The following is a 16670-nucleotide window of genomic DNA, read 5'->3' as shown; positions in this document are numbered from 1 at the left end:
TCAGTGTGACTTGATCAGACAGAATCACATGTGTTCCCTCTAGAAGTTTGTAACAGGTGTCCAAGAATCTCAGAACTTTTATAGATCAGTGAGCAGGAGCATTCAGGCCACCCCTTCACAGTGGGCAGGCACCCCTGGGGGTAGGGGCATCTGTTCTGTGATTCTGGACCTACCTCCACAGCAGACTGAGGCAAGAGAAATATCTGCATAACTGTGTCCTAAACGTGAGAACAATGTCATAGAAACAATTATATTTAAGGGAAAGTTTTGTTCTGCAAAGTTTACTTCCTGGACTCTGTCCCAGGGTCCTTGGGATCACCATGCATCAGGAAACAGGCAGCCACACAGCCATCCGCCTTCCAGGATGGAGGAGAATGGCTGCTTCTGTGGGTACGGACACAGGTGTCCATCTTTCCTACCAGGGAATCCACTATCTCCCACTTATCTTTGCTTTTAAAAACTAAACCATTAAAAAATTGCTGGCCGAGCTTTCTTGTGACCTTGTATCCACTTAGTCAGACTAGCCCGTCACTACCTGAACGGATGAACTTCCCCAGCTCCTTCTCGTTCTCTGGAAGCAGGTTGGTGGACTCATCCTCAGAAACTTCCTCATATGGTGTCTCAATGTTTTCATAAAGCACCGCAAGCTGCTGCTTCTCCTCAGCCTTTACCAGCCTACTGGAGAAGAACACATGAATTCAGGTGCAGTTTTCATGATGAATCATTGTCTTACTCATGCACCATTTTAACAGCAAAGGAGGTGGCTAGTGGGGATGGAGGAGGAAGCAGACGATTAAATAAGACTAATCATGAGAAGACCTCAGATTTCTGGGATGACTGGCCAAATTCTGGAGGAAGGAATGAGTCTGATAATCTGAAATTGTGGATCAAAGCCAAGACTAGGAATGAATGAGGCACTCACATTGGGTACAAAATTTAAGGGGTTGGTAAAAACAAACAGAAAACCTACCATCAAGACAAATCATAATTTAATGTAATACATTACGAAATAAAAACTAAAGCCAAAAATGTATCAGAAACACAATAACAACATTTTGAATAAAGACGGGTGGGTATTAAAAGTCTTCCTTTTGCTGAGGTTCCATAACATGGCTCAGCCCAGGACTGTCACTGGTTCTGTATTGAAAATGTTGGTATTTTGGTCACTGTGGATTTTTTGGCATTAATCTAAATTTTAAAAGTACTGCCTTAAAATAGTACTTATCCTGCTTACTGAGTTTTTTTGATACTCCCTTAAACTGAGGCTACTGAAGGGAAGTCACTCTTCCTGTGGTCCAGTCCTGGAGTGGATCCTGGAGCTGCTGTTCCTGTTCACTGTGGACCATGACACAGGGCCCTGATTTTTCCTGACATTATTGCCCTCCTAGTTCTGTGTGACTCGGGTAATGAAAGTTACTTTAAGGGGACCATGATGAGAAAGGTTGTGGGAGCATCCAGAGCTTGCTATGGATGGCAAGAACTGGACTGGTAAACTTTACCAAAATTGATCATGATATTGGGTAGAATGAAGCCTTCACCTCAAGAACAAAGTTTAAGAGGTACCAAAACACACAGGCACAAAGATAAATACTAACACAATATTTTCAAAAATTGAAATGAATGACCCAGAAAAAACATAAGCCAAATATTAAAATCTTAAATGAAGACAGGATCCCAATGCTGATTTTAAGTGATTTTTCATTTCCAAACACTAAAATAAATGAGATTGTATTCAAACATTGAAAGTCACAACATAAATTGAAATATTTTATCTAAAACAAAACTAGAATTTGTTAGAATTTTACCTTCCTGGTTTAAATGAAAGTAAACTTGCCAGTAGTATTTTCGAAAGCTACTTCTGTGAAAGAGAAACCAGTCGAGATAGACCAGTACATAAAAGCATGCTTTGTGGGCCATGTGTTTTTTCTTCTGCCCCAGACTCTAGGCAACTTGTGAGGCACATAAGAGGTGGCAGAGATGATGATGGCCACAGGGTTAACTATAGGTCAGTGCTTTATCCAGCACTGAACTTCAGCAATGTTTTAGTGACCTAAGGTAGAAGCTTGAGATTTGTTAACGTATTTCCCATAGTAAATAATCACATTTCAGTTACACCCATTAAGTCAACCCAGATTATCACCTCAGATAGCCCAGAACCAAACAGCAGGCTCTATGCTGGTTAGTGGAGCACCTCCCATTTTACTTTCCATCTCATTTTACCTTCAGTTGACCTAGTCCAAAGAGGTCTTTGAGTGGTTTTCTTAAAAACATTCCATGTCTGGCAATATGTTCCTTGTTCTCACACCTAATTCTCAAAGAGCAAATACATTTGTACTTCTGGGGCTGTTTCTGATGGGTGGGTGGAACTCCTGGGAGCAGGAAGCACAGTGTAGACTCTGGGCCAATAGCACAATGTCACTTTACAACTAATTTTTTAATCTTTTATTTGTTCTACTTAGTTATACATGACAGCAGAATGCATTTCAATTCATTGTACACAAGTGCAGTGCAACATTTCCATTCTCTGGTTATATACAGTATAAAGATGCACCATTGGTGCAATCACACATGTACCTAGGGTGATGATATCCATCTCATTCCACCATCTTTCCTATCTTCATAACCCCTCTACACCCTCTCCTTTGCCCAATCCAAAGTTTCTCCATTCTTCCTATGCTACCCTCATCATAGATCAACATCCACTAATCAGAGAAAACATTTGCCCTTTAGTTTTTTGGGATTGGCTAACTAAGCTTAGCATGATATTCTCCAACTCCATCCATTTACCTGCAAATGCCATAATTTTATTCTATTTTAATGCTGAGTAATATTACATTGTGTATATATAACACAGTTTCTTTGTCTATTGACTATTGATAGATATTTAGGTTGGTTCCACATTTTAGCTATTGTGAATTCAGCTGCTATAAACATTGGTGTGGCTATGTCACTATAGTATGCTGATTTTAAGTCCTTTGGGTATAGACTGAGGAATGGGATAACTAGATCAAATGGTGATTTAATTCTAAGTTTTCTGGGAATCTCCTCACTGCTCTCTAAAATGGTTGCACCAATTTGCAGTTCCACCAGCATTCTATGAGTACCTTTCCCCCCCACATCCTCTCCAACACTTATTATTGCTGGTATTCTTGATAACTGCCATTCTGACTGGGGTGAGATGAAATCTTAGTTTTAATTTGCATTTCTCTAATTGCTAGAGATGTTGAACACTTTTTCATACATTTGTTGATCACTTGTACATCTTCTTCTGACAAGTGTCTGTTCAGTTCCTTAGCCCATTTATTGATTGGGTTTTTTTTTTTTTTTGGTATTGTGTTCTTTATATATCCCGGAGATTAGTGCTCTATCTGATGTACGTGTGGTAAGAATTTGCTCCCATACTGTAGGCTCTCTCTACACCTCAATGATTGTCTCCTCTGCTGAGAAGTAGCATTTTAGTTTGAATCCCTCCCATTTATTGATTCATGCTTTTATTTCTTGCACTTTAGGACTCTTTTTAAGGAAGTTGGGAACTAATCCAACATGATGAAGATTTGAGCCTATTTTTTCTTCTATTGGGTGCAGAGTCTCTGGTGTAATTCCTAGATCCTTGGTCCACTTTGAGTTCAGTTTTATGCATGGGGAGAGACAGAAGTTTAATTTCATTTTGCTGCATATGGATTTCCCATTTTCCCAGCACCATGTGTTGAAGAGGCTGTCCTTTCTCCAGTGCATGTTTTTGGTGCCTTTGTCTGATACGAGATAACTGTATTCATGTGGGTTTGTCTCTTTTACTCTGTACCATTGTTCTACATGTCTATTTTAGTGCCAATGCCATGCTATTTTTGTTACTATTGCTCTATAGTATAGTTTAAGGTCTGGTAGAGTGATGCTTCCTGATTTACTTTTCTTGCTAAGGATTGCTTTAGCTATTCTGGGTCTCTTATTTTTCCAGATAAATTTCATGATTGCTTTTTCAAGTTCTATGAAGAATTTCACTGTGATTTTAATAGAAATTCCATTAAATCTGTATAATAGTTTTGGTATTATGGCCATTTTGAATATTCTGTCTATCCAAGAGCACAAGAGATCTTTCCATCTTCTAAGTTCTTCTTCAATTTCCTTCTTTAGTATTCTGTAGTTTTTATTGTGTAGGTATTTCACCTCCTTTGTTAGATTGATTTACAAGTGTTTTGTATTTTCTGTGGCTATTTTGAATGAGGGGATTTTCCTAATTTCTCTTTCAGTGGATTCATCACTTATGTATAGAAATGCCTTTTATTTATGGATATTTTTATACCCTGCTACTTTGCTGAATTTATTCATTAGTTCTAGAAGTTTTCTGATGGAATTTTTTTTGGATCAATTCCATGTCATTGGCAAAGAGTTATAGTTTGAGTTCTTCTTTTCCTATGTGTATCCCTTTAATTTCTTTTGTCTGATTGCTCTGGCTACAATTTCAAGGACTATGTTGAACAGAAGTGATGAAAGACAATATCCCTGTCTTGTTCCAGTTTTTAGAAGGCTCTCAATTTTTCTCCATTTAAAATGATGTTGGTGACACTAGGATTGCTGTAGGTATACACATGGATGTATAACCAATGTGATCCTGCAATCTGTACACGTGGAAAAATGAGAATTCATACCCTATTTGAATCAAATGTATGATATGTCACGATCATTGTATTATCTTGAGCAACTAGTAAAAAAATAAAATGATGTTGGCCTTCGGCTTAGCATAGATAGCTTTTACAATGTTGAAGTATGATCCTACTATTCCTAGTTTTTCTAGTGTTTTGAACATGAAGAGGTGCAGTATTTTGTTGAATGCTTTTTTAGCATTTATTAAGATAATTGTGATTCTGGTCTTTAAGTCTATTGATGTGATGGATTATGTTTATTGATTTCCATATGTTGAACCAATCTTGCATCCCTGGGATGAACCCCACTTGATTTTGGTGCACAATCTTTCGAATATGTTGTTGTTTGCCTCTGGCCAGAGTTTATTGAGAATTTTTGCATCTATGTTCATCAAGGATATTCGTCTAAAGTTTTCTTTCCTTGATGTGTCTTTGTCTGGTTTTGGTATCAAAGTGATGCTAGCCTCATAGAATGAATTTGGAATTTCTTTTCTATTTCATGGAATAATTTGAGTATTGTTATTAGTTCTTCTTGGAAGATCTTATAGAACTTGTCTGAGAATCCATCTGGTCCTGGGCTTTCTTGGTTGGTAGGCTTTTGATGGCATCTTCTATTTCCTTGCTTGAAATTAATGTGTAAATTGCCTATGTCCTCCTGATTCAGTTTGGGTAGATCATATGTTTATAGAAATTTGTGTCATTGAGATTTTCTCTCTCATTGGAGTATAGATTTTCAAAATAATTTCTAATTATCTCTGTATTTCAATAGTGTCATCATGATATTTTCCCTTTCATCACAAATTTTAGTAATTTGAGTTTTCTTCATTAGAATGGCTAAGGGTTTATCAATTTTACTTATTTTTTCAAAGAACCAGCTTTTAATTTTTTTCAATTTAAAAAAATGTTTTTTGTTTCATTTTCATTGATTTCAGCTCTGATTTTAATTATTTCCTGTCTTCTATTTCTTATGGTGTTGATTTCTTCTTTTAATAAGGCTTTGAGATGTAATTTTAGGTCATTAATTTGTTGACTTTTTTGATGAATAAGCTCAGTGCAGTGAAGTTTCCTCTTAGCACTGCCTTTGAAGTGTCCCAGAGATTTTGATATGTTGTATCAGTATTCACATTTACCTCTAGGAATTTTTTATCTCCTCTCTGATATCTTCTGCTACTTATTGCTTATTTAATATATTTAGTCTCCAGGTGTTGGAGTAGCTTCTATTTTTATTTTATCATTAATTTCTAGTTTCATTCCACTATGATTTGCTAGAATACAGGGTAGTATTTTTTTACTTGCTGAGAGTTGCTTTGTGGCATAATATATGGTCTATATTAGAGAAGGAACCATGTGCTATTCAGAAAAAGGTGTATTCACTCGATGGTGGATGAAATACTCTATATATGTCTGTTAAGTCTAAATCATTGTGTTATTGAGTTCTATAGTTTCTTTGATTCGTTTTTGTTTGGGATATCTATCCAGTGGTGAGAGAGGTGTGTTAAAGTCACCCAATATTACTGTGTTGTGATCTATTTGCTTCTTGAAATTGAGAAGGGTTTGTTTGACATTTGTAGATGCTCCATTGTTTGGGGCATAGATATTTACGATTGTTATGTCTTACTGGTGTATGGTTCCCTTAAGCAGCATCCCTTTTACTAACTTTGGTTTGAAGTCCACTTTATCTGATATTAGGATGGAAACCCCTGTTTATGTGCCCCATGTGAGTGATATGTTTTTTCCCATCCTTTCACCTTCAGTCTGTGGATGTCTTTTCCTATGATATGAGCCTCTTTAAGGCAGCATATTGTTTGATTATTTTTATCCAATATACCAGTCTATGTCTTTTAATTGATAGGTTGGGCCATTAACATCCAGGGTTATTATTGAGACATGGTTTGTATTCCTAGTCATTTTGGTGTATTTTGGGTTTTTAACTTGAGTTGGTTTCTCCTTTGATTGTATTTTACTTTAGTGTAGTTCCTCCCTTTGCTGATTTTCATGGTTGTTTTTCATTTCCTCATGGATTATTTGCCAAAAATATTCTGTAGTGCCAGCTTTCTCATTGTAAATTCTTTTAATTTTTGTTTATGGTGGGAAATTTTTATTTTGTCATCAAATCTGAAGCTTAATTTTGCTGGGTATAAGATTCTTGGTTGGCATCCATTTTCTTACAGGGCTTGGAATATGTTGTTCCAGGATCTCTTAGCTTTGATGGTCTGGGATGAGAAATCTGCTGCAATCCAAATTGGTTTCCCCCTATATGTAATCTAATCATTTTCTCTTGCAGCTTTTACAATTCTCTCCTTATTCTGTATGTTAGGCATTTTTATTGTAGTATGCCTTGGTGTGGATCATTGAAATTTTGTACATCTGGTGTCCTGTAAGCCTCTTGTGTTTGATTGAAATCAATTCATTCTTCATATTTAGAAAATTTTCTGCTATCGTTTCATTGAAGAGACTGTACATTCATTTGGTTTGTATTTGTGCCTTCCTGTTTCCTGGTGATTCTTGGTCTTTTCATGTTGTCTCATAATTCTTGGAGGTTCTGTTCATGGCTTCTCACTATCTTCACTGTATGGTCAACTTTATTTTCAAGATTATATATTTTGTCTTCATTGCCTGAGATTCTATCTTCCAAGTGATCTAGTCTGTTGTTGATGCTTTCTGTTGAATTTTTTGTTTGGTTTATTGTTTCTTTCATTTCAAGGATTTCTGCTTGGGTTTTCTTTTCAGAGTATCTCTTTTCTTCCCAATCTTGCTACCTGTAATTCCTTTCTTATCTCTTTGTAGGAGCAGTCAATCATTGCCTGTATTTTCTCTCTTAATGCATTTTTTGCTTTGCAGACCATTTTAATTTTGTACATTCTGAACTCCTTCTCTGACATTTCATGTACTGTGTTGTCAATGGAATCTACTGTTGTTTGGGGCACTTTCTTCCCTTGTTTCTTCATATTGTCTGAATGTCTTTGTCTCTAGCAATGTTCAAGGGTCACTCTGCTCCTACCATGCTGCAGGCAGGCCAGGGTCATGGTCATCTGCTGCTCCTCCTTCTGGGCAGCAGATGGGCTGGGATCATGGTTGACAACTAATTTTTTACCTCTGTTTCATTTATTTACTTTTATGTGGTGCTGAGGATCAAACTCAGTGCCTCACACATGCTAGGCAAGTGCTCTTGTCACAATCCCAGCCTCCACTTTATAACTAATTTTTAAAATACCATGTCACCTGAAAGAGCCTGATTCCAAGCTTTACTTATGTTGAGAGGATATAATATCTTCCCCAAAAGCTACCGTTTCCCTGGACAGCATCAGCAAATTTGCAGACAAAAAGAGAGCACATTCACCTCCTCCTTATGTGCCAGGGTGATTCCAGAGTACCAAGCTCACTCCAGAACACCACACTCAGAGGACACTGGCCTGGTGTTTTCCAAATCCCTCCCATGGCCAGCCCACCACAGGAAATGTGTCTTTCTTCACAAATGTGCACTTATCTTTCCAAAAGTTTCAAAAATGGGCTTTACTTTAATAGCTGCAATCTTTTCCCAAGTTTTCTGTTATACTAAGCTGTATTGTTTCTCTTCTTTTCCTTTTGAGTTACATCATGACCCAACCTAAACATGATTGGTATTTTGAAAACATGGGTCTGGAAATGCACAATGACCATAATAATAATAACTTAGCAGCATCAGAAGGACCATCACCCTTTGACACTAAATGATACACTCATGAAGTTGTCATCTAAGGATGGTGGGTGTTCTTCCACATGCACTTACTGTATCATATAGGAGACCATGATCCCACATACCAAAGCAATGCTGAAGGCTATACACGCGATTAGAATCACTTGAACAAGAGCAGGTCTGTGCGGAATCACTGCTGACATGGAAAGAAGACAAGTGCTCAAAAATCTCATTTTGGCTGAATTTCTCAACTAACATGTTAATCACACTGCTATTACAAAGAGAATAGAAGACAAAAAATACCTTTAAGAATATATTCTGAATTTCTTAAATATACTAAGGCTATATTGCACAGGCTGTATAAACAAATATAATTTTAGTTCCCAACAATCTCTGATGCCTTTTTTAATTTTAAAATATTTTTTTATTTTTTAGTTGTAGTTGGACATAATACCTTTATATATTTATTTTTATGTGGTGCTGAGGATCGAACCCAGGGCCTCGCACATGCTAGGCAAGCGCTCTACCGCTGAACCACAATCCCAATCCTGCCTTTTTTTTAATCTACCTCCAATCCTCAAAGTCATCTCTTGCTCAATAGTTATACTGGTTTCTATAATGACATCTGTCATCTGGGTACATCCTGATCCCCACAGAGACCCTGTCATCTGAGTATATACTGATCCCCATGGAGACACCTGTCATCTGGGGACATTCTGGTCCCTAGAGCAACACCTGTCATTGATGGGTACTTTTCACCTGTCATCATGTAGCTGCAAGAAGAATGGCTTAGTTCTATGAATCAGACTAGATTTCCTCAAGTCATCTGGTACTGTAATGAAAGGGGATTACTGGGCAATTTGGGGTAGGATTCTACGAACCTCTGTTCCAAGAGTCAGACTTCAGGGTGATGGTCTGTGCTATAAAGCCATGGCTGGTCTTTGTGAACTCAGATGTTTTGCTCTTCTCTACATTATCTGAAATTCAAAACAATTACTAGGGAATTATTGTTTGTACAAGTTGAACAGAAAAAAACAGGTACATTACTCAGCTACTTATAAAACCTGCCAGTTGTCTATGTCCAGTCCCATGCTTGGCCTCTTTCACCTTGTGTCCCAGCAGTGATAGAGAATGGAGAAGTTTCCTTTTCCTCCAAAGTTGGTGATGATTATATAGGATGGACCGGGAAGAGAAAGCACAAGGTAAAATTTCTAATAATTCAAAGATCCAAATAGTAGATGATCAAAATTCTAAACAAATGAATTTCAGCTCCAGCAGGAGGCTACATGTGGAGTTCCATGAATTGAGACTTGGCTTTGTCTAGTGTTCATTTGCTCAATCCCAGCTCTGAAGTCATCCCAGATCTGGTCAAGGCCAGTCTGCTTCAGTCTGTGAGGATTCTGACTCCTGTTTGATGCATGGTAAGCAATGTTCTGAAGTCATCCAGGGCAGCTACCCTTATTCAAGACACAGCTAGGTCTCTGTTAATTGAAAATATACAGTATCATTCCAGATTCAATCACAGCAGCTCAGAAGAGATGTCCTTTCAGTGTGAAGAATGCAATCTCACTGCAGGCAAACCTACCAGGTAGATACGGCAAGCTGCTTAAATTGTCTAAGCTTCAACTTTCTACATTACAGATCACTTTCCTCAAATGGCTCTTGTAATAACTTCTAAGAGGTAGTATTTCCAGTGTTGCTGTTCATGTTAAAAAGTTGTGACATTCCCATGGGATCCATATACTCTGAGGGCCTAAAGAAACCTGTAAGCACAGCCCCTTCCCAGGCACCAGCTGTCCAGCACCAGGATGGAGAGTTTTCTGACAGCCGAAAATGCCCTGAGGTGGAAACGCAGCTTGATGCTACACAAACCACCTGGCCCGCCGGGCTCTGGGTGTGCAGGTAACCACCGTAGATGGTGAGCCATGGGTGCCCAGGATTCTCTGACGCTCTGACAGCTTCCTGAATGTCTGCATGTGTTCACAGCGAAACGTTGCAGAGGGAAGAGCAGCAGTTTCATGGTCAGGTGCCATGAGACCGAAAGTGGCCAATGGGAGGCCATTAGAGACAATGGAAGAGGCAGGATCTGCTTGCGTGAGAACCAAGCCCAAGTGAGCAGGCTCAAGGAGACGAGGAGTCAGAGGAGCTTTGCTACAGATGGGGAAGGAGGGCGGGTGCATCCTGGAGGAAGCCAGGGGGTCAGACGGCAGGATCATGAGATCGGAGTGAATGCATCGTGTACTGCATCCTGTGCAGCCTGCTGTACCAAAGCACCATAAACCTGTTGGCTTCTGGACAGCAGAGCCGTGCTTCCCCAGCTCTGGACTGGGCACTGGGGGCCCTGGCTGCCCTATCAGAGGCCAGATCCTTCTCTGGACTTCTAAGGCACTAGTCCCACCCATGAGAGCACCGTCCTGGGACCTGTCCCCACAGGGCTCCGGCCATAGCCCAGGGCGGTGTGGTTTCAACACACTTCTCGTCACAAGGGAGGTAGCAGCACTCCACGGATCAGCAGCTAAGGGGCCCCGAGACGGGGGAGGCTGAGGAGGAGGGTTGTATGTGCAAGGCCTTGTCTCAAAATAAAAAAAATAACATGACTGGGGATGAAGCTCACCAGTGGAGTGTCCCTGGTTCAATCCCCAGTACCAACAAAACTGAACACAATAGTGTTAGGTCCCAGGAGAAGCTGCTCTTTTCCAGGGTCTGATTAGACAACCATCCCTGCCCTCTGGTCAGAGCCATCGCCCCTGAAGCCCAGGAGCAGCAAGCATTTCCACAGGCCATCCCTGGTGCAAGCTCATGAAACATGTGGGGTCCCATTGCCTGGGGGGGCACTAGGTGCCTGGGCGCGGTGCTGGGAACCTGTGAGTGAAAGGCGCACCCCTGAGCTCTGGGAAGACCCTGCGTGTTCAGGACCACAGCTACGCCAACTGGTTCTCCTTCTCTGCACTTCCCCATGCCTTGATGCTTGGGGGCCAGAACTGCCCCTCCTAGAGAGAAGGGGCAAAGGACAGGTAGCAGTCCTCTCTCTAGGAGGGAGAGAAATGGGTAGATAGCAGTCCCCCAACATTCCTGGGAAGGGAGGATCCAACCTGAGCCATTACGCCCTGGGCTACTCTTTCCTGCCTTCTGGGGTGCATTTAAGGCAGAGGGGATGGCAAGGAGCACAAAAAGGAAGAGAAGGGCAGACTTCAAGAGGCAGAAGGAGCAGCAGGGCCCAGTGGCCACCCTCAGTGTGCTCCAGGGGACAAATCTGCAGGAAGAGATGCTGCTGGAAAGGCCGCTCAGCTGTGTGTGTGTGGTCACACCTCGGGTGTCACCCAAAGGGAGCTGGAGCTGACCCCAGCGCTGGTGTCCTCCTCTGTGGAGTGGGACCCTCTCCACTCACCCTCTGAGGGACGCTGCACTAGAGTTTGCTCAGAGGTGGTCTGCCCTGGGGTGAGTGCCTGGGGCCCACCCAGCTCAGCCCCAGGTGTGAATGGACCTCTACCCTCCTAGGCCCCTCAGCTCACCTGTAGTCCTCCCGGAGACAGTGAGCTTGTGGGTGGGCTCAGCAGGTCTTTCTGTTTGGGCTTTGAAGAGGATCAAAGGCAAAGTTAGGCTCCAGGTCAACTAGGGAGAGTGGGGACATGACTTGGCATCAGACAGGGAGCCTGGCGGTCTCCAACTCTCCAGATGTAAAGGCTGCTGGTCAGGGAGCCCAACACCGGGAGACACTGTGAGGTGCTGGGCAAAAGCAGGGTGTGCTGGTGGCACCCAGAGCCTCCTTTCCTGAGCCAGACTCTCAGGGACAGTAGTCAGGCCTGGGTGCAGCTCTGTGGTAGAACCCTGGCGCAGCATGCACGGCCCTGGGTTCTGGCCCTGGCACTTTAAAGAGGAAAAACAACCAGAAAACCATGTGTTTGGATGCTGTCCACCTTTGCAGTCACATGAGCTGGGACATCTAGGCCCCAGAGCTTGTGTCACAGATGGGGCCAGAGCCGGTGGGCAAGCACAGAGCCCCTTCTGAGACACACACCACACACAATACATGCTGCACACTAGGACATGGTGCAGACAGCCTCTCCCAGGTCCAGACCAAGACTGCTGATGAGCACCACACTCAGCGTGGCTGCCTGGCCTCACAGACGGGCGGGTGGGCTCTGCTGTCTTAAAATAAACAGCTTCCCGTTCTCAAGTTAAAAAGCAAAGCATAAGCTGGGAATGGTGGCCCAGGCCTAAAACCCCAGCAACTCTGAGGTGAGGTGGGAAGATGGCAAGTTCCAGACCACCCTCAGCAACTTAGTGAGACCCTGTCTCAAATAAAAATAAAAAGGGCTGGGTATGTAGCTCAGTGTTAGAGTGCCCTGGGAGGGGACAGTGACACAGAAAGACAAGTGGCAGTGAAGGACCGAGCTGTGATGGAAGCCAGACCTTCCCTGTGGTCTGGGGGGAGTGGGGTTCCCTGGTGGCTTCTGAAGTGGGGAGGCCAGCACAGTCCCTAAGGCAAGAGCAGGCTGGCAGGGAGTGGAGGACTCGGCCTGGCTTCCCAGGGCGCCTGTCGGGGGCGTGGCACAGCTCTGTGGGAGCAGCACCCGGCACACCCGCCCCACGAGCGAGCAGGGCAGGCGCCCCTGGAACAGGGGAGAAGGTCGCGGGGCTTCCAGAAGGAATGAGGCTGTGGCCCTTCGCCAGCGTCTCCGAGAGGTTGCTGAGCCGCTGGGACTCCTCACTGCCTGGGGAGAGGGCCTGTGGCCGTGAAAGGCGGGCACCAGCCCACCCCCAGCCCAGCCTCCCTGACCCTCCCCTGGACAGCTACCTGTCAGGTGGGTGGTGCTTCCACTGTCAGGGACCCCGTCTGCCTGAGGCAAGCACAAGAGAGGCGGGCAGCCCAGCGAGACCCGCAGCAGGAGCACCAGAGATCCCCAGGCGTCCATCACTGTAACAGCCAGCCGGCCAGAGGGACGAAAGGAAGCCTTCCAGGCCCGCAGGGCCTCGCCAGCGGGGTCTGAGAAAGAGCTCTGCTCCCCACAGAATGCCCAGTGATGGCACAGAGCCACCAGTGTGAGGTCAGCGCGAGTCACCGCAGCGAGATTCCTTCACAGAACCCACCAGCCACCGCGAGGCACGGGATCAGGACCGGTCCTGGCCTCCTGAGGGCAGGGAGCGGGAGGTGGAGAGGCATGGCCACCAGCAAGGTGCCCTACGGCCCCACGCTGGGTAGTGCCTGGTCCACATGGCTTTATCCCTCTACGCCTATAAAACAGGAGGAAGAAACAGACCCCACCTGCCAGGGTCACCACGGGGACAAAGTACAGCAAGCCACACACACTGGGAAGAACCAAAGGCCCCAGGACATTGTGTGGGACAGGGACGTCCACAGTAAAGTACCTCCAGGCCTGTCCAGCCTCAGGCACCAGGGTCCTCCCGGCTGCCTCCAAGAGTTCCTCTAAGGAAGACCAAGAGAACCATCTCACAACATGGAAGTGGGTGGAAAACCAGATGACCTAGGAGACCACCAGGCTGGGCGCGGGGTGCCCACCTGTAGTCCCAGCAACTTGGGAGGCTGAGGCCAGAGAGCCTCACAACTTAGCAAGATCTTGCCTCAAAATAAAATAAAAATAAAAAGGGCTGGGATATGGCTCACTGGTAAGACAGCACTGGGTTTCATCACTACGACCAAAAATCCAAAAACAAAGACAAAAACAACGAGCCGGGCCCCTGACAGGCTGTGCTCCAGAGGCGCCCGCTCCCCAGCAGCCACAAGGCGACCACAAGGCTCAGAGCCTGGGGAGGAGCTGCCTCCATCCACCACCTAGGGGACCCCAGCCACAGCACCTTCCCAGCATGCGGGTGGTGAGGCAAGCACTCCCCACAGTGACCCCCGGGACACCAGCCAGGGCTGCTGTGTCCAGGGACACCCACCCTGCTCCCAACATCTGCCCTGTGCTGGAGCACGGCCAGGCCCCCAGTGACTCCTGTGGGAACGAGAGTCCCTCTTGCTGCCCCTCACAGTCCTCCAGCCCAGGCTGCCCCTGCGCTGTCCCCATAGGCCCTGTCATTCCTCATAGGTGCTGCTGTCTCCATGGACTTGGCCTTTTAGTGCCCATGGGCCCCTGCTGACCCCCCAGAGGCACCACCTCTTGAAGTTGTTTTGGGATGGTCACTAGCCTCACTCATTGTCCCTGTGGCTCTGAGAGCGCCTGGCTGTTCCCAACATGGGTCAGCCTTGGCTTTACAGTTCATCGCCTGTCCCATGGGCTGAATGCCATGGTGGCCATGGGTGCTGACCACCGTGAGCCTGTGTCTCTCCCTCCATCTCTCACTTCAAAACTGGGAGTCGGGAAGCATCTCCAGGAGGCAGAACACTGGCCCACTGGGAGGCGAAGAGTTCCGCTGCATCCAGCAGCTCATTTCAGAGTGGACAGAGGAGAGCCACCTGGGCAGTGGCTTCCAAGCCGTCTTCTGGTCTGCATGGCCAGGCACACATCCCCACGCCAGCAGGTCCGGTAGCCGGTTCCTGTTTCTGTGGCACACAAAGCGACATCCCTGCTTGGGGTCTCAATTCCCAGCTGACACGGAGGTGTTTGCTGAGACTGGGGTCATGGGAAGCCGGGCGGGCCCTGCTGGCAGACTTCAGTGCCTGGCTCTCAGGACGGAGGTCCCACTTTCCTGCTCGCTGCCAGGTGAGAACTGCTCTCAGCATTTGCATCCGTCCTGTTTCCATCGAGGAGAGCATCTCTATCAATTCCCAGGTGGTGCTTCCTTCCTCAAGGTCAGCAGGAAAATCCCTCCCAGACTTTGACATTCTACCTCAGCAAGAACCTGCCCTGTTAAAGGACTCAATTGATTAGGTCAGTCCCACTCAAATGGTCTCCCTTTTCATTAATTCACAGACAAAGGGCTTGGGACGTTAATTACATCACCAGGCACAGTCACAGACACAAAATGCCTTACAGCCGCAGGCCTCCCACATGCCAGAGGCCTGCCTGCACACCAGGGGCAGAATTCTTGAAGACCATTTTAGAAGTCCACCACCACAGTATCCAAAGCCTTGGAGAACTTTCATGAGATGCAAGGCACAGACCCAAACTGAAGGACCTGCTGCTTCGGCACCTGGGTGAGTCCAGGGTGTGGTCAGCTTCCAATGGCTAGGAAGTGTTGGAAACCGACAGGCCTTTGGCCCGGGGGGACTGATGAGGAAACTGCCCAGAGGCTGCTCCCGGCACTTCCATGTCCACCAGAACAGGCGTCTCCTTCCTGACCAGCAGCTGCTTTGTGGCTGGGCTTTGGGGTCACTGGTTCCTCCCCTCTGCCTCCTGGGAGTGGACCTCAATCCCAGGGCATGCTGGGCCTCCAGGGGAGGCTGAAGGGCTGGACACCACCGGGCCCCTCAGCCTAGCCACAGCTGTGCTTGACTACACCTGGTCAGCACAGGCACATGCAGGGGGTTAGCCAACGGTGGGTCCAGGCCGCAGCACTTGCTCTTTCAGGGTGGACACGTCCTTTAGCGAACAGTTCATGAGACCAAACGTGGACACCTGCAGGCTGGTGGCCTCTGATCAGGCAGTCTTTCCCTGACAGGGCTCCCAGCTTGCCTCCCTTCGGGAGCCCAAGCCTCACACATGCCTGCCCCGGGGGGCACTCCGCCCCTCTCCTGGTGGTGCGGCCTGTCTCTGGGAGCCACTCTCCTGTCAAGGTGTTCCTCTGGGTGGCGTGGCCATGTAGGGGAAGCAGCGGCCAGGAGGTTAGAAGTGAGACTCGGGTGCCAGCGCACCCCAGCCCAGCCTGCTTTCTAGGCTGAGACCTCTGAAGCCGTGAGCCCCCACATAGACTTCCTCCTCTAAAGTCGTCTGTCAGTCTTCTAGTCACAGCAGCAAAGCAAGCCGACAAGAGCGCTGTGTCAGGGAAGCAGGCAGCACGCATCGATGGCCGAGGGGCTCTCCAGCCAAGGGGCTGCCGGAACCACGCTGCAGGCCAGTCCCCGGGAGGGAGCCCCTGGCTGTGGAGGGCGGGCAGGGAGCCTGCAGAGAGAGCTCAGGACATGAAGGTGGGCTTGGAGGTCAGGGTCAAGGGTGCTGCGGGGGAAGGCACCGAGGCCGCAGGGCAGGAGCTGGGAGCACCTGACAGTGAGGACTCTGGCTGAGGGTTAGACGAGAGCCATCTGGAGGCAGCAGGTGACAAGGGGGAAGAGCAAGAAGCCAGTATGCAAGGGAGTGTCCAGGGAGACCCACAGCAGGAAGGCGAAGGGGAACCTGATGGCTGGAGGGGACTGGGTCTGTCGGGTTTCAGAGTTAGGGAGGGGAGGCGTGGTGAAAGGCACACGGCCGAGGGGCAGGCAGGTCGGACCCAGCCGGGGAGGGGTCCTGGAGTCC

General features: G+C 46.3%; 1 protein-coding gene across 1 annotated transcript; it reads right to left on the bottom strand.

The window, feature by feature from the left end:
- Positions 1–101: 101 nt before the first annotated feature.
- LOC308637297 (uncharacterized protein C19orf18) lies at positions 102–13232 on the bottom strand (the record flags this gene model as incomplete). The annotated part of the gene is made up of 4 exons (XM_081273613.1): positions 102–693; positions 8410–8512; positions 12900–13031; positions 13115–13232. 4 exons carry the CDS (start codon positions 13230–13232, stop codon positions 516–518), a joined length of 531 nt encoding a protein of 176 aa, XP_081129739.1. The 3' UTR covers positions 102–515.
- Positions 13233–16670: the final 3438 nt, after the last annotated feature.

Source organism: Spermophilus citellus (assembly GCF_964194105.1).
Source record: "Spermophilus citellus genome assembly, chromosome: 18".
Taxonomy (NCBI): Eukaryota; Metazoa; Chordata; class Mammalia; order Rodentia; family Sciuridae; genus Spermophilus; species Spermophilus citellus.
This window is presented reverse-complemented; position numbering and strand designations above follow the sequence as displayed.